Raw genomic sequence first — 15,827 nt, forward strand, 5'->3', positions numbered from 1 at the left:
AATTCTCTAAGTAAGAACTGCACAAACCTAAATTAAATGTACAGAAAGACTTGGCAGTGTCAAACCTTCTAATATTGTATGTATTGGAAATATCAATACAACGTTTTTCCAAATTATATAGGAGAAATTTATTTTTAAGGAGAGTGATGATTTTAAAATGAGGATTTTACCACTGTCAATTAAACAAATTATGTTTTCCCAATAACTTTATATTACATTTTACATTTTACAAATATTTCACTCCTGTACTGATCTCTGCCACAAACCAAGGTCTCTTTGTGCTTCATGTGTGTCTAATACAATAATTTAGCTGCACACTAAAAACTTAAAAATCCTACTCATATAACCTGGACATTTTGATTTATGAGACACTGCCATTAGTTTGAAACTGTGTACTGTTATATGATTGCTCCTGTGGGTAACGCGCTGGCTTTGAAAAAGTCTGGCGCTGAGGTGTGTTGAGTTGAGTTGAGCAGGTCTAAGGGCTCCTGCTGCTTCGCCAGCATTGATCGTTGGTCCTAAATTATTGGAGCTGGAACTGCTGTAGGACTAGTTGGACAAGAGAAGAGTGCTTAGCCTGTCCCCATTGTGATGTCTGTGAGTGTGTGGTTTTGTGTGAGTGGTGGCATTAAGTGAAAAGGGAATAGGGTTTGGGTCGGATTAGAGTGAACTAAACTGTGGACTTCTGTCAAAACAAAAGTTGGCTTATTTAAATAAACCTCTGTAAAGGTTTGGTCAGACGTTTGGAATTAGATAGGACATAGGACATGCACGTGCAGAGAGTCAAACAGCAGCTCGAAGACACAACTGATGTCTGAGGCTCTTGTGTTTCAGAAGGGGGACGGTTTTTGGACATTTCAGTTGTTTCACTGTGGTTTAAACATTTAGAGACACATGATGGAAGTTTGTGCTTCTTATGTACTCAAAGGGTTAATCATCCAATTTTCCAAGAAATAACTACCTGGCAATCTTTGAAGAACCCGGGAGAGTTTTTACCAAAACCGATCACTATTCTGAAAAACTCTTAAAAACATCTGGAAGAAAAATGTTTTGTCCTTTAATAACTTTTATTATTTATAATTATATGTTATTTTGGGGCATGTTAAGTCTTTATTAAAGACAGTGGAGTCTCACTCCTGTTCTCATAAATTCTACTTTCTAGAACAAAAACCAAGCTAAAGGTGAGTAAATGTTGAATCAATCAGGTGTCTAATGTATGTGTGTTTTGACATGAGAGGGAATAAGATGCCCAAATAACTCCTATTGCGCTGTAGTTATTAATGAGGGGAGATGGAAAAGGAGGAACCTTCTTAATGAAAGGACCTCAGCTGAACGTTCTCACTCATTAAGCAGACCAGGGTAGTGGCAGAAGGGATTTATGTGTGTATGTTTGCAGGGAGGGTCAGCTAGGAGAGTGTAGGTTGGTAGAACACAGATGCATTTTGGGGAAATTACATACAGTACAAGGATGACTAACTAAGACCAGAGCTGTTGACAGTAAAATGGGGGTCATGTCTGCGTTGCAGACAGTTACGTTTGACACACTGCTTGTTAGAGTCATACACACACCCAAATACACAAAACACACATATATGCTTACATGCAACACATATTAAACGTGCATGAAACCACCTGGAGAGGTCAAAATGACTTAGGGGAGCAATTTTTGTATTTTATCACACGCACATAAACTCACATCTGCATTACACACATTTATGGAGAACTCAGGAAAACTAGTTGTCATCTAATGGGGCTCCTAATTATTAACTAATGCACAGGCACAACATCTGCGCACCGGTCGTAAGGATTTGTGAACTGGAACCAAATAAACAAATCACATGAAGTCATTTACCTTGTGCCTCATAATGCTGAGTCTTCAGTGTAGAAGCAGCTTCCTCAGATTAGTGGATATTAGCAGAGTACAGCTCCCTGTGTGGGAGTCACTTTTCCTGTTCTTGATTAAAGAGGAGATAACACACATGCACACATAGTTACGCACACATAAATAGAGGAAATGCAAAAAATGCTGCAGAGTTTCCCATGTCTGATTGTCTGATTGGTCCTTATTGGTCCCTCAGTGGTATTCCCCTCTGTCCCCTGGAGTACAGGAAGTGAGCGATGCCTTGTTTATGGGCATTTTAGTTAGTTAGATGTAATTATGATGTAATTATTTATAATTTTGCTGTACACATTTGCAGGTTGAGAAATGTCTGCAATTAATAAATGAATAAAATTAGCATTGTGAGATCATGAGTTCTTCTCAGTAAGTCACAGGGGGATTGCCCTTTAGCAAATTTAAGCAGACTTTTTAACAACAACGCTTTGTGATATCATGTGTGGTTAAGTCTTTTTAGAGTGGAAGTACAGAAAATCTGACAAAATCCATTGTATTTGTTGTAAATTGTATTTGTAGGTTGCCAGGCACGGTGTTTAAATAATGTGGCTGATCATATATAACATGGAAACAATTATCACAATGAGCTTTCTTTTTTGTCTCTCTATCCCCATAAAAATCCACCTCCTCCAGTCTGAGGGTTGATGTGTGTGCAGCAGTGAGTGGTGTGGGGATCCCGAGCTCTGTAGGTAAGCAGCTGTGTACAATGTGCTGTATCAGTAACTGTCTAATGATGCTCTGTAGAGTAAAAGGCCTACGAATGTACACATACACACAAGTAAGAACACAAACAGTTAAAGAGTGCCTGGTTGATTGGATATAATATGCTCTCACTGTTACTTCTCTATCCATCTCCAGACCTGAGAGCAGAGCTGCAGCTGGATTGGTTAAAAGGTGCCAGAGGTGGGACTAAGAGAGTCCTCTTCCTGGACTCTCAGCAGCCTCAGCATATGGGCCTCCTAAGACTGGGTCACGACCAACCACGTGCATGCCTAAGCTATACCATTTACCTAAGAGTGAGCACACCATACACACACAAAAACCAATAATACGCTTTTACATCGTTGTGTATCTTAGAAATCAGCTCTACAGCGGTTTATTACTTAAAGTTAATTAACTGAATATATCCCTCAACTTTCTGTTACTCTCAGGAGGAGGATGAGTTCAGGGACAAACTGACCCCTATTTCACTGGCCCTGAACTACAGCTTGGCCACTCCGCTTCATAGCCAAAGCCTCCCACCTGTCCTCAATCACTACAGCAGCACCTTCCTCCAAGACCATGTGAGTATACAGTAAACCCAGTAAAGTTCAGATGTCAAATGTGAGTTCATACCAAGCTCAACATTGCCTTTTCTCATTACATAGCAGATAAATACGCTCGGTAGACTTTGCCAGATATACGTTAAAACCCTTTACATAGCCATATGTGTAGAGAGTGTGGTGAATGCAAAGGAATTAAAAGTCAAATAATAAAAAATAATATGTAAATAATACAACAATACCAATTTTGTTAGAGCTACATTTTTGCTGTTGCTGCATCGTAGATTGAGTTCAGTTCATGCACAGTCATGGACCACACAAGGACCTCATTAAAGAAGCCTTCACTAGATTATTTGTGGTTTTTGAACAAGTACTATAGTTGCTTTCTTACATTTTTTTACAATACTTACCATTAGCTTGCCAAGCTGTGTTTTGCCTTCCTGCTCAGCACTGCATGTCTTAATTGCAGCACATGACACACATGGATGCAGCCCATTAGAAAAACCATAGAGTTAGAGAGGAGAATTTTTGTTACAAGATTATACTTGAAAATAATCAAACCCAACCTGAGGCTGAGGCTAGAACAACCCAACCCATACATACACACGTAGTTAGGTTGCTTTCTATTTTTGGTTTTGTGATGATCTCCAATGTATCTCCTGACCGCCCCCCCATCTCTGTACCCCTCTTTCTCTCAGGCCTACATTCTTCTGGATTGCGGCGATGACAACATTTGCATCCCCGACCTCCAGCTCTCGGCCAGCATGTAAGACTGACATGTTCACGCCCTCTGACCCCAACCTGTAAACACTCAACACTTGCCATGCCAAGTATATCTGTTATTCCTCACACAAAGGTGAAAAGTGCTCACATTTACCATGTGGTGTGCGGGAGCCAGGGATGGTGGCGGCCGCGGTGGGGGGTGGGGTGCTTTGCATATGTGTATGTGAATTAGCTTACATTCTAGTGTTTCCAGCTGTACTATATCTCCATAGTAGCATTATATAAACATCCTGTCACCCTCCACTGACTGACACATACATGCACACTCACACTTCGTTGGAGTCAGGCTTCTCACTTTCCGTGTAGCTGAGCGGTCCAAAAAACTGTAAACTTAATTTTGATAATTAAGGGTCACAAGTTCAACATTCTCATATGAAAATGGAACAAGGTGTAATTTCCTGTATGCTGTTCATGAATGAAATAATTCCTTTTTTTCCTTTCTCACTGTTACACGAAACACACACAGAGACCGCTCGGAACTGGTGATAGGCAATGACAATCTGGTCATGTTGACCATCACTGCACTGAACCGAGGAGAAGGAGCCTACGAGACTGAGCTGCACACACTGATACCACCGGAGGCCGACTACATCGGAGTGGAGCGCAGGGTGGAGGTTAATACATACCCACACGCTTAGACACACTGCACGCACATGTATCTGAAGTCAATTATTCTGGTTTGATGTCGAGGGCCTGCAGGGTGGAAAACAGACATATAGGACTGAAGCTTTTGTCTCATCTCGATATAAAAGGAAGTGAGGCAGCAGTTACAATACGGCATCACATCCTGTTGTGTCGTTGTGGTGCGTGTTAGTTTGATGTGATTAAGCGGAGACTATGAGCAGGCTAGGCTTCACTGCCCAAAGGCCCCTATTTATGATTTACAAGCTGCATTAGTGACCACGGAAATGGATAGGGTCAACTGCCATGTGGGTGTGTACGCACGCGTGTGCGCTAATGAGTGTGTAATGGGGCTGTTTGATTGATGAGGTTGTTACTGTCAGAGCATTCATCATTTTTCCTCCTCTGCCTTCCTCGTCCCCTCCCTGCTTCTATTTTTTACTCCCTCACTCTCTTCCTGCTTTGATGGTGTTGCACTTCCTTGTTCTTTTCTTTCCCCGCTTGACTCTTGCTGCTCCCTATTTGTCACTTTCGTCTTATCATGTTATTCACTCCTCCTCTTTGTCTTTTTGATCTGCGCTCCTCTTGTCCCTCTTCCAGTCCTTGGCTCAGCCAAACTGCGAGTACAAGATGGTGAATGAGTCCAGGATGGTGGTGTGTGACCTCGGGAACCCAATGGTAGCTGGGACAGAGGTGAGTTTTTACACACACGCACAAACACATTTTTCAACTAAAACATCTGTTTTAGTGGAAAAGCTGTTACTCCTCTGGTTTAATTCACATTGATTGATGATTTCCAGTGATTACTGGACATCACCTTGGCCCTGATTCGACACACACTCTAAGACTAATTTATTAAGCTCTCAGATGGCTAAAAACATGCAGGAAGTCTAGGCTTTGTAGAGAAAAGAGTGGTCCTTCCTAAATGAAATTCTACCGTGCCAGTGTTTAGTGTGTACTTTGTGCCACAAAGCATGTGACGTGCTTTAGTTTGTGCATCTGACAAAATGTGTGTATTATTGTGAATGTAGGATTTGACTAAAGGTGTCAAGGCCGGCGGAGAGGTGTTTTAGAGTTCTGGAGGTGACACACTGCATTCTGATAAATCAATTATGTGGTCATGTTTCACCGTTGGGGGAGGAGAGCATAACAAGGCATTGGAAAAGGACAAGGCATGCGAGCGTGGGTGTGTGTGTGTGTGTGTGTGTGTGTGTGTGTGTGTGTGTGTGTGTGTGTCTGTGTTCCCCAGCCATCCAGATGTTTCCCATACTTAGCTCTCCCCTTGCCCCATTGAATGTTCAGGAATCCATGAGCTTATGGAGAACACACTTCCATATACCCCCTATAGACTGTGGCTATGTTGTGCAACCAAATAGTTCTCATCACTGGAGTTCAGTGGTTGCGCAGCATTTCACAGCTGTGGTGCATCACCGTGCAGGGTGATCAGTGTAGGAGGTACATGCCTGAAGGAAAGCAGGTTTTAAGTTCAGTATTTGTGCCCTTCTGCTCTGTGGCTTTTTCTTTTATCATGGTTTTCAGTTCAGTTCAGTTCATTAAGCAGCAAGTATAATTATATGAATAAAATTAATGATCAAAAGACACTGACTGAACTTACTGGCCACTTTATTAAGTACACTAGTACAATCTACTGTAATCCAATAGAGTAACTCTTCCATGAATCCTAATGCATTATGTCAAGAGGTGTTTCTAATGTTTGGACCCTCACATTTATGTAAGTAAGGTCTCAGGTCAGTCTGATCCTGATCCTTAGGTCAAAAGAACCAAGAATGATCCAACTAGTTTCAAGGCGTTGCCCTCTAAATATATTAAAACAGTGAAACTTACTTTTCTGTCATGTTTCTGTGAAACGTTTTGAGGTAACATTAGACACCATAAGACATTAAAACCAGACTAAAACTAAAGCTGTAGCCTGCATGGTTTGAGTTGAGCAAATGTGTGTTTTATAACTTATGAAATCATCTTTAAGTCTGTAAGGGGGAGAATGTGCCATAGCCTCGACATGTGGCTGCCAAACATTTTCATCTTTCTGTGCCTGGCCCACAATGGTCAGATTAATTGTTATTTGTTCTAGTGGATATCAGGGGTGACAACTTTGAATTGGTGACAAAAAGTATTATGATGACCATAGAAATTTCTCAAAGGACTGCTCCAGTGCTGATTCAACATAAACCACTTCTCCCAGTATTGTTCCAAAGAATCACTGTTTTGCCAAAATGTGGCTAAATACGCTGCTTGTGGCGAAGCGCTGCTGCTTCGAGGAGGCCAGTTGCCAAACACAGAAGCAGTGTCTCTAGCCATATTGTGGGCAAATTCGAAATTTCTGGCATACACTGAGTGTACAGTTAAACAGCAGAGAATCTGACAACACTGCAAAAGTGCTCGCAAGCTGACCACAGCTGCTGGTCTCTCTAAAGGCTGCGAACTGGTAAAAACTGGGAATGGCCACGTTTTACTAGAGGATGTTGAAAACACAGATTTTAAGAGACGCGCTGACCGCCATCCTCCTCCTCCTCTCCCGGTGTATCGTAGCTGATAGTGACGTCTTCTCTCTGAGCGGCTCTGTCTCTTTAGATCTTTCCTGCCTGGCTTTTCTCCCTCAGTCCCTTTTAATGTGTCCCATAAAGATGGCCAATCTTTGTAGTCCTGCACTCCACCCTCACCCCTAGTCCAGGCCTGCATGCTGTCATCCCTCTCTGAAACATGTGTTTGACCTGTTCTTCCGTAGAGCTCGCACACACATAGTTGCCGTACAGTTGATGATGAACTTAATCCTCCACATGTTGCGAGTTATCCTGGAGGACAGGGGATTTAAACTGGGAGAGACAAGAAAGCTAAATGTAGCTTTTAAGTGTCTGGAGTCTGGGTTTTTTCAAATTGGAGATTTCTGCTGCATCACACACACACACACACACGTGCTCTGCTCATCTAATAACAGAAGAGGGTCTAGTTAACAGACGTTTACTGTCTATTAGTGGACACTTGAAGACATGATGTGGCCTTTGATGTACAGATGCGCCTTATTTCTTTCGTCTCTGTCATCTCTCTTCTTCTCTATCCACCCATGTCTCCTGTGGTGCTTGTTAACATATTCTCTCTCTATATTCCCCACACTCCTGTAGCTGTCTGTTGGGTTGCGGTTTTCTGTCCAAAGGCTGGAAGATGCTGGACCAAAAATCAGCTTTGAGCTACAGATCCACAGGTGACACACCCACCCACACTCACGCATCGCCCCCAGCTTCACACACACACACACACACACACACACACACAAAGAGCTGCTTGTCTTTCTTCTAAGCCATGTAAATAAGTTCTGTGTCTTTCCTGATCCCATCACTGACTGTGGTTTGATGAAACTAGCCGCAGAGACAGAAGAAGACAGATGGCCCAGAGGAAATACACAGAGCAGACAAGCTCTGCACAACATGTTCACTGTTTGCTTCATTATATTGATTCTGATACGACACGTCCCCAGACACAGACGCAGACAGTTAAATGCTGGCTAACCTCACCGCTAGAGAAATTCTTTGTGGAGTTAGTTCAGTGTAAAAATACAGCTTTTTTATGAACTGAGCTTGGATTTACTCGTATTATATCACAGCCTCCTGTGAAATATATGCAAATAGCAGTAGTGGTGTGTGTGGTGTGTGTTTAATTTTCCCTTGAAATCTCTCCGCAGCTCCAACAAAGATAACTCTGACAGCAACCCAGTCAGTTTGAATCTGTCCATTGTGGCCAAAGCTCAGCTTGATTTACGCGGGTGAGTCAAGCTGCTTTGCATGTGAGAGTACGGCAAAACAGTGACAAAACGCTACGATGCCGTGTCTGCTTCCCAAAAATACAAATGATCTGGTTTTGGTCTAAACTTATTGGTGTTTGCAGGATATTACCGCCCCGTGTGTGATGTTTAAATTTTTTTGCAGTCTGTTTATGTACAGATGGAAAATAGCAGGAAAACACATCTTTTTTACTAATTATATGCACATGGGATGCTTGTTCGTGGATGCCCATGTGTCAGCTGATACACACACATACACACACTTCAAAGTCCGGCGCCTTGCATGCTGTTGTTTGGGTGTGGTCAGTCATACACACAAACAGAGGGGGACCCGGGATGAGAGGGTGACATACATGTTTGTGTCTGTACAGTGAAACTGTCCTGCTTCAGCAGTTTACATGTAGCATGTTAAATTGTGCAGTTTCAATTCTGAAGTACAGTGATAGTCACATACTGGAAAACATGTTTGAAGATACAGTATATCTTAAAATTGCCCTTGATGGTGTAACATCGCTTTAAAAAAGTGAAGCCATAAGTCTTTTATGTTTCATAAAATCTAGTACTATAATAATTTAATTTAATCTGTGCATGCATCATCATCATCAACCTGTTTTTGCTCTCTTCAGGGTGTCTCATCCGTCTCAGGTGGTGCTGCCATTCCCGCGCTGGGAACCCAAAGAGAAGCCAGTCAAAGAGGACGATGTGGGACCTCAAGTAACACACATCTATGAGGTAAATGCACTTCTTTAAAGATTCAGGCAACCGAATCTCACGTGAAGAACAAGATAGGTGTGTACTGTGAGATGAGGTGATGAAGATGTTACTGGTTGAAAATAGGTTTGGAGGATTGTTACATAAGCCTACAGCAAAGGGGGCTCTGTAGAACAACACACAGTAAAACCAATAGCTCCATGAAGAAATGGGCTCTGGCTGATCAAAGGTCTCCAGCTCAGGGGTAATTACTGCTGTAAAGGCGGGAATCAGAGAGAAGGAGGGGAGACAGAAACTCGAGCAGAGCAAGAAAAGGACAGAGGAAGGGAAAAGATAGTTGTTCCTAATACTGGACAAGGTGTAATAATTAATGTCCGGAAAAACAAGGGCAAACTGAGGTACAGACAAGTAGATACAAGGAGGGAGGATGGCAGACAGACTGGCGACAGCTTACAATAGAGCTACGTGCATGTGCGTGTGTGCGTGCGCGCTGTACATGTGATTTCTTTTTGTTTTAAAGGGACGGCTGCTTTATTGAACTAGAGTGAAGCAGTGTCTGGCCTGTCCTACAGCTGATAATGATTTTCATTTGTGGTACTTTTCCCAGTTGGCAGCTGCTTCTAGTTACAGAGGACAGAGTTGTTGTTTTTTTTTTGTTTTTTTTCTACTCTCTCAGAATTCCTGCCCTGCAGCTCCAGGATCATGTCCTGTTTGGATGACTTGCTTCAGTGTTAATCACTGTGTGTGCGTGCGTGTGCGTGTGTGTGTGTGTGTGTGTGTGTGAAAGAGACAATAAAAAAGAGTGAATATGATGTCTGAGGAAAAAATACAATGCTTCATTGAATTGCTGGTTCATTTAAGATCATAATTCATTTATTCTAATTTTGATGTGCAGTGATGAGCCAGGCGATGCTTTACGTGCCTTGTGTTCCAATCCCCAGTGACTGACGGCTGCATTAGTATAATCTTCACCAAAACACACGTGCCCTGTGTCATCGCCCTACAGTTATGATAACCTGATTATAGCCTCAGTCGCTTGAGACCAGCTAATATGACAACCTTTTGCTTTTCTTCTGCTCCTTTTCTCTGTATGCAGCTCCACAACTCTGGTCCCAGTAGTATTCAGGAGGCTGAGCTCCAGATCGGTTGGCCTTCTCGTTTCCATGATGAGAACCTGCTGTATGCCATGGAGATTCAAACTGATGGCCCAATTAGCTGCCGGACAAATACCAGCCTCAACCCACTTGGCCTTCAGGTAACTTAAAAATACACTTAATCACACAGTGATAGCTTGAAAAACAAATGTCATAACCCTAGTGTGTAATTATGGATATATGGGAATGAACATGTGTCATAGTATTTCTAACCACTTATTTATCTGTCATTCTCACAATAGCTTATTATCAAACCACTGGACCTACTGCAGTTTCACTTTTATTTACTTTCTATCAGCGATCCCTTGGTCCATCATTTATACCCGCTTATTTGATACATAATTGTACCCATTGTTCTGGCTGCTCTCCATTTTCTTTCTGCCAGTTGGCTCAATGTGAAGAAAAATTAGAAGTGCAATAGTTTCCGATAGCCATGATATCATCTGTAGAGTAATTTAAAAAGAAAACGTGCACAGTTATGTGCTCAATGTAAAATGCTGCAAGCTGTGGTAATCAATGAAAACAAACGATATATAGCAGAGATGATGATGATCAGAGGTCAGATTTTTTATCTACTGCCAACAAAATAAGTAATTTCAAGATGTCAAGATGGGTTTTGGTCATTTTCAGTATACTTTGGCTAAACTTGAGTTCCTCATGTTCTGCACTGTGGTTACACACCACTGATTTTACTTCTGCTCTTCTTCCCTGGTACCTTAATGTCAGAAATGTTGTGGACATGTTGTGTTATATCAAATTTACAGTAATACATTTAAAAACCTCACACATTTGGCCAAAATACCACAATTGTCGTCTGTGGTCTGATCCTGCAGCTCTGTCACAGACGTTCTGGCTAAAGTGACAGAGCTGCTACCCCACTGATCCAGACAGCTGTTGTTGCTGTGCGGTGCTTCCAAAATTAGCCCAGTGGAATAAACAAGTCATGTTCTACACATCCCAGTTGGATTTTCAAATGTGTTTTACTGTTTTAAGTCCATCAAGCTGCCAAGTATCTAGCTATTATTCTCCTGTTATTTATGAACTGTGACGTGAGGACATTCAGGTTCTTTCTTCCTGCTGGTTCAAATTCATCACGATTGTATAAGATGAAACCAGAAGATAAAACCTCCTCAAATGCTTCTTTCCGATCAGATTACTAATGTAATTTATTTCCACAGCTGGTGTATTTGTGTTGTTTTATTACATCTCATAAAACACCTTTAAAATCTTATTTTACAAGCCTTCTTTACCTACTGCTTCACTATCTCCTTCTTGCTTGGTGTCTGGGCTGAATCAGAGTCCATGTGCAATACAGACCCCGCTACATCATCAATATGGGATCATCAGTATGTTCTGACAAAGAATCGTCTTCAAAAGGCTAAAACATGTGTTGTTGGGACACTAATTATGATAGTTATTGCTTCATTCTCTCCTATTTACAAAAAGCGTTTCCTACAGGTCAAATCTATAGTCTGATCAATTTATTAAGTGTAAATATGTTTTCTCTTGTTCTCTTCTTGTCTGTGTCAGATCTCCACTCTTCAGGACACACCTGAATTGCTGGGCTTCCTGAGGAACACCAGCGCACCTCTTCACCGCCACAAACGAGCCCTGACCGCTGCTCAGAGTTACAGTGGTAAAACCTTGGTGAGCCACACATTCATGTACATTGTCTCAAGAAAACAACCCAAACCAAATGTTTGTCAGCGGTTCAAATGTGTGTAATGATTCTGGAACTCAATCTATTTGTTTCCTGTCCTCACGGCCTGTTTCTCTGTAGAACTGCAGTAATGTCTCCTGTCTGAGGATCATGTGTGTGGTTGGACGGCTGGATCGTGGGCACAGTGCGGTGGTCAAGATCCGGTCAAGACTCTGGGTTCATACATTCCTGCTGGTTGGTGGAAATCATGATGTTCTTTAGTTGTTTATTTGCGTAATTTATTCCCAAGTTTAATTACTTATACAGACTTAAAATATAATAAATATCTAACAGGGCTACATAATAGTTAAAACATGGTCAATGGCAACTTTTTAATGACAGTGTTTTATTTGTCTTCCAGCGTCGCAACGACCCCTACGTTCTCAGCTCTACTGTGTCTTATATGGTGACATCCATGCCATACCGCATCCAATCCCCCACCCTGCCTGAGCACACCACTTCGGTAAGATCAGCGAAATAAACAGCAGTTTTTTTGTTTCAGTCTAAGAAGAAAACATAAATGTATCAGCTTTTCCAGAGACTCAGTCTTTCTTCTGTGTCTTGCAGATGGGGACCCATGTGTTATGGGGAACTCCTGACGTGTCGTTTGCTGTTCCACTCTGGGTCATCATCCTGGCGATCCTATTAGGGCTGCTGGTGCTGGCCATGCTAACACTTGCTATGTGGAAGGTACACATAAATTAGTCGCAACTGTTTCTATAGACACCTATACAAGCGCAAAGAAAAATTTAGAGACACTTATCTGGTACACGATGTATTTGTGCCATGGCAATTGTGTGAAAATGATTTCTTCTGAGTAGTTTACTGAGGCAGGTCTCATAGGAGTCTAATTATACAACAATACACTAACTGGTTAATGTGATTTCCTCAGTGCGGCTTCTTTGACCGGGCGCGGCCACCAGCTGACGATAACGTCTCTGACCAGGAGCAGCTAACCGCTGATCAAACAGGGGACGCCTAAGACGATGCCTGACAGCTCCTTATTGGAGGGATGTGCACCTTCTGAGTAACTTAAAGCAGATCTGAGATCTGTAGTAGTCAGATCCTACATTCCTTGGAAAGAGGTCTTCTGCCTCTAAAGAAACTGACTGAAAGGCTGAAGCGCCACACAGACTGGGAGCCAATTACGAGGATCCAATCAGACAGAGTGGGACCAAAACACGCTTAACAGGCTCAATCACAGAACCATGTCCACTGATTATCCATGTGATAAAGGACTAAAGACAAAATTGACTTTGCTGTGAAGACAAACCTTTAAATGTTTCAGTAATTGAACGTATTTTTCTGTGTGTGTGAAGGAGACGTAAAGAAATTTGAGATCTGTGTGTGTGTGTGTGTGTGTGTGTGTGTGTGTGTGTAGGTACTGAACATGTGTGTGTTTTTATTGGGTGCCTCTTGGGTTCTCCTTACATTCAGTTACTGAATTCTTTCCCCACCTGATTTAATTTATCCTCATTTTCTTCAAACTGTTCAAACTGGGCTGGACACAGATGTATCACATAAGTTGTAGTCACGTGGCACAAAGTTAATGTGTATATTTATGAATGTATGTGCAATATTTGGGCGTTGCGTGATACTGAAGCTTGTTTACACTGGCATTATTTTATAAGAGCGTAATGTTTGTCCATTGTTTATGTATATAAGTGATTAGTTGGTTTATTAGATAGAGTATTGTTGAACAACAAAAGCAATTGTTTAGACTGATTTAAGCCCTGCGTAACTTAAAAAAAAGTATAAAATGAGAAGGCAAATTACATATAAATAACTTATTACTGTCTTAATAGAATAACTAAAGATGTTTATCTCTGAAGAAACAGTTCACATGTCCACAGCTGAAACCCTGCTTGACAGGCTGATGCAATTTAAAAAAATGGTAAGATATCAGAAACACCGTATACATTACTGTAAAGTCTTTAACAGTGGGTTTAATGTTAATGTTGCTTATCATGCACAGGGAGGTAGGAGAGTCAAAGTATCAGATTTGAATTTATAACAAACTTTAAATGTGTCACCTTGGAGTCCTCTTTGTCTTTCGTATCAAGTGTGAAGTTTTATTAGAATAAAGTGTAATTTGATTATTTGTTCTTGTCACTTTTATTGAGTTTATTGGGTAATCAACATTATTCAACATGTTAAAGCATGATAAAATAAAATTGTCTAATAACTACAGTAGATAGGACCACACCTGTGCTGCACAGGTTACATTCAATGATTCATTAATGATGTTCAGCATCTTTTAATAAACGGCTAAGCCAGATGTTCCCATTGAACTTGGTATTTGACGCCACCTCTTTCCAAATCCTTTTCCGTTCAGTCCTGTCTAACAGTGTCTTTGCCTGATGTCCACCTCAGAGGAAGGACTCTTGCTCCCTCAGGTGGTGCAGTGTGGAAATAAACCTAAACGCCTGCATCTGTGGTAACAGTGAAACCTGAAGGAGAGGTAAGAAAGCCGGAGCAGGGACCTCTTGTGGCAATGGGTTGAACAAAACTTTGTTGTTCATGTGATTTCAACATAATGATTTGATTTTTGGTTTAAAGACGAAGCAGCTGATGGGACAGACATACTACTTTAATGTCTGAGCAGTGAGTTGGGGTTTCTCGTCTTTTAGCTTGAAAGCGATGCACTGTTCGGCTGCTGTTTGCTATTTAATTCTTAGGTACCAGTGTTTTTAGTAGCTTAAGTTATTTTCAACACAGAGTAATTAATTTTAATTACTGCATGCATGGAGCCAAATTTGGTTTTCTAGTCCAGCCAATATTTTAATTTATTCTCTCTGTAGCAGCCTCAAACTATCAACCTCCTCAAACAAGAACACAACCATATGTGATTATCTCAACATCAATAAATATTCTGAGGAACATTAACTACCAAGATGGGACAAGTAAGGTCTTTTTAGTCCATTATACTTATTTACCAGTTACTTGTAAGTATTATTATGGATTAACCACCAGTGCTTGGCAGTTTGCAGATTACAGTACAAATGTAAGTGGGTTTTTTTATTGCTATAATTGAATGCTGATTTTGTTTTTAAATTAAATTCTCAGAAATACGTTTTTTAAAAACACTCTTTCTTTGTACATGAATTAAACTTAACAAGGTCTGAACATTTTAAAATTCTTCTTCTTATTCATTAGGCACATACTGAGCATGCTGAGACTAGACTTTAACATTTATCAGCTGCATCAAGTCAATAACTCAGTCTGATTGATTAATCGCTGACTGGGGTATTTTTGTACTTTTATTACATTTTAGAGACTGAGCATGAATGTGAAGTGGTTTCCATAGTGGTTGCACTTCAGGTCAGCTCTCTGAGCACTGTAAGAATTTATAGTTCAGAAAATAAAAAGTAAAATAAAATAAATCATCACAAATGTAAAGTAATACATATGTTGCAGATACCAGGAGGAAGTGTGTGTACAAGTCAGATAGACAACTTTTACATTAATATTTTGTTCAAAAAAAAAAAACGACAGAGGTCTAAATGTTGCAGTACAACACTATCTTGGTGCATGAACCTTGAATGAACCATACACATGTAAATCAGACTGGTGCAGACATGAACCTTTCATATTTCCATAGTTGCAAGAATCCAAACACCATTCGTCATCTGTGAGTTAATATTCCTTGTAAGCAGTGCGACAAGAAGAAAAACAGATCATTCTATAACACAAAGCAAATGATTTACATGTAATCCATTCTTTCCTTTAACTGAAGCACTATGTGCATGTTCTCATCATAATCTGAGGCCCAATGAGCGGCCACACCAAGTACATTCAGGCCAAGTTCTTGTAGAGTGCATTTCAAATGAAATAACACTGAGTGAATGAAGCAGTAAAAATTATGTTGCCAATAGGAAACGCTGAGGTGCTTACATCAATAACAGGG

General features: G+C 40.9%; 1 protein-coding gene across 1 annotated transcript in view; it reads left to right on the top strand.

The window, feature by feature from the left end:
* The window catches only part of itga8 (integrin, alpha 8), a 32,134-nt gene extending 18,113 nt beyond the window's left edge, over nucleotides 1–14,021 (top strand). Inside the window, exons 16-30 of the mRNA XM_026372260.1 lie at nucleotides 2,528–2,583; nucleotides 2,753–2,910; nucleotides 3,046–3,177; nucleotides 3,855–3,922; nucleotides 4,406–4,553; nucleotides 5,161–5,253; nucleotides 7,701–7,780; nucleotides 8,258–8,338; nucleotides 8,983–9,088; nucleotides 10,164–10,322; nucleotides 11,752–11,868; nucleotides 12,002–12,115; nucleotides 12,282–12,383; nucleotides 12,488–12,610; nucleotides 12,813–14,021. Coding sequence (XP_026228045.1) covers nucleotides 2,528–2,583; nucleotides 2,753–2,910; nucleotides 3,046–3,177; nucleotides 3,855–3,922; nucleotides 4,406–4,553; nucleotides 5,161–5,253; nucleotides 7,701–7,780; nucleotides 8,258–8,338; nucleotides 8,983–9,088; nucleotides 10,164–10,322; nucleotides 11,752–11,868; nucleotides 12,002–12,115; nucleotides 12,282–12,383; nucleotides 12,488–12,610; nucleotides 12,813–12,902 — 1,627 coding nt within the window. The 3' untranslated portion in view covers nucleotides 12,903–14,021. The remainder of the gene's footprint in view (nucleotides 1–2,527; nucleotides 2,584–2,752; nucleotides 2,911–3,045; nucleotides 3,178–3,854; nucleotides 3,923–4,405; nucleotides 4,554–5,160; nucleotides 5,254–7,700; nucleotides 7,781–8,257; nucleotides 8,339–8,982; nucleotides 9,089–10,163; nucleotides 10,323–11,751; nucleotides 11,869–12,001; nucleotides 12,116–12,281; nucleotides 12,384–12,487; nucleotides 12,611–12,812) is intronic.
* The last annotated feature ends 1,806 nt before the right edge of the window (nucleotides 14,022–15,827 follow it).

The sequence above is a fragment of the Anabas testudineus genome, chromosome 16 (assembly GCF_900324465.2).
Source record: "Anabas testudineus chromosome 16, fAnaTes1.2, whole genome shotgun sequence".
NCBI lineage: Eukaryota > Metazoa > Chordata > Actinopteri > Anabantiformes > Anabantidae > Anabas > Anabas testudineus.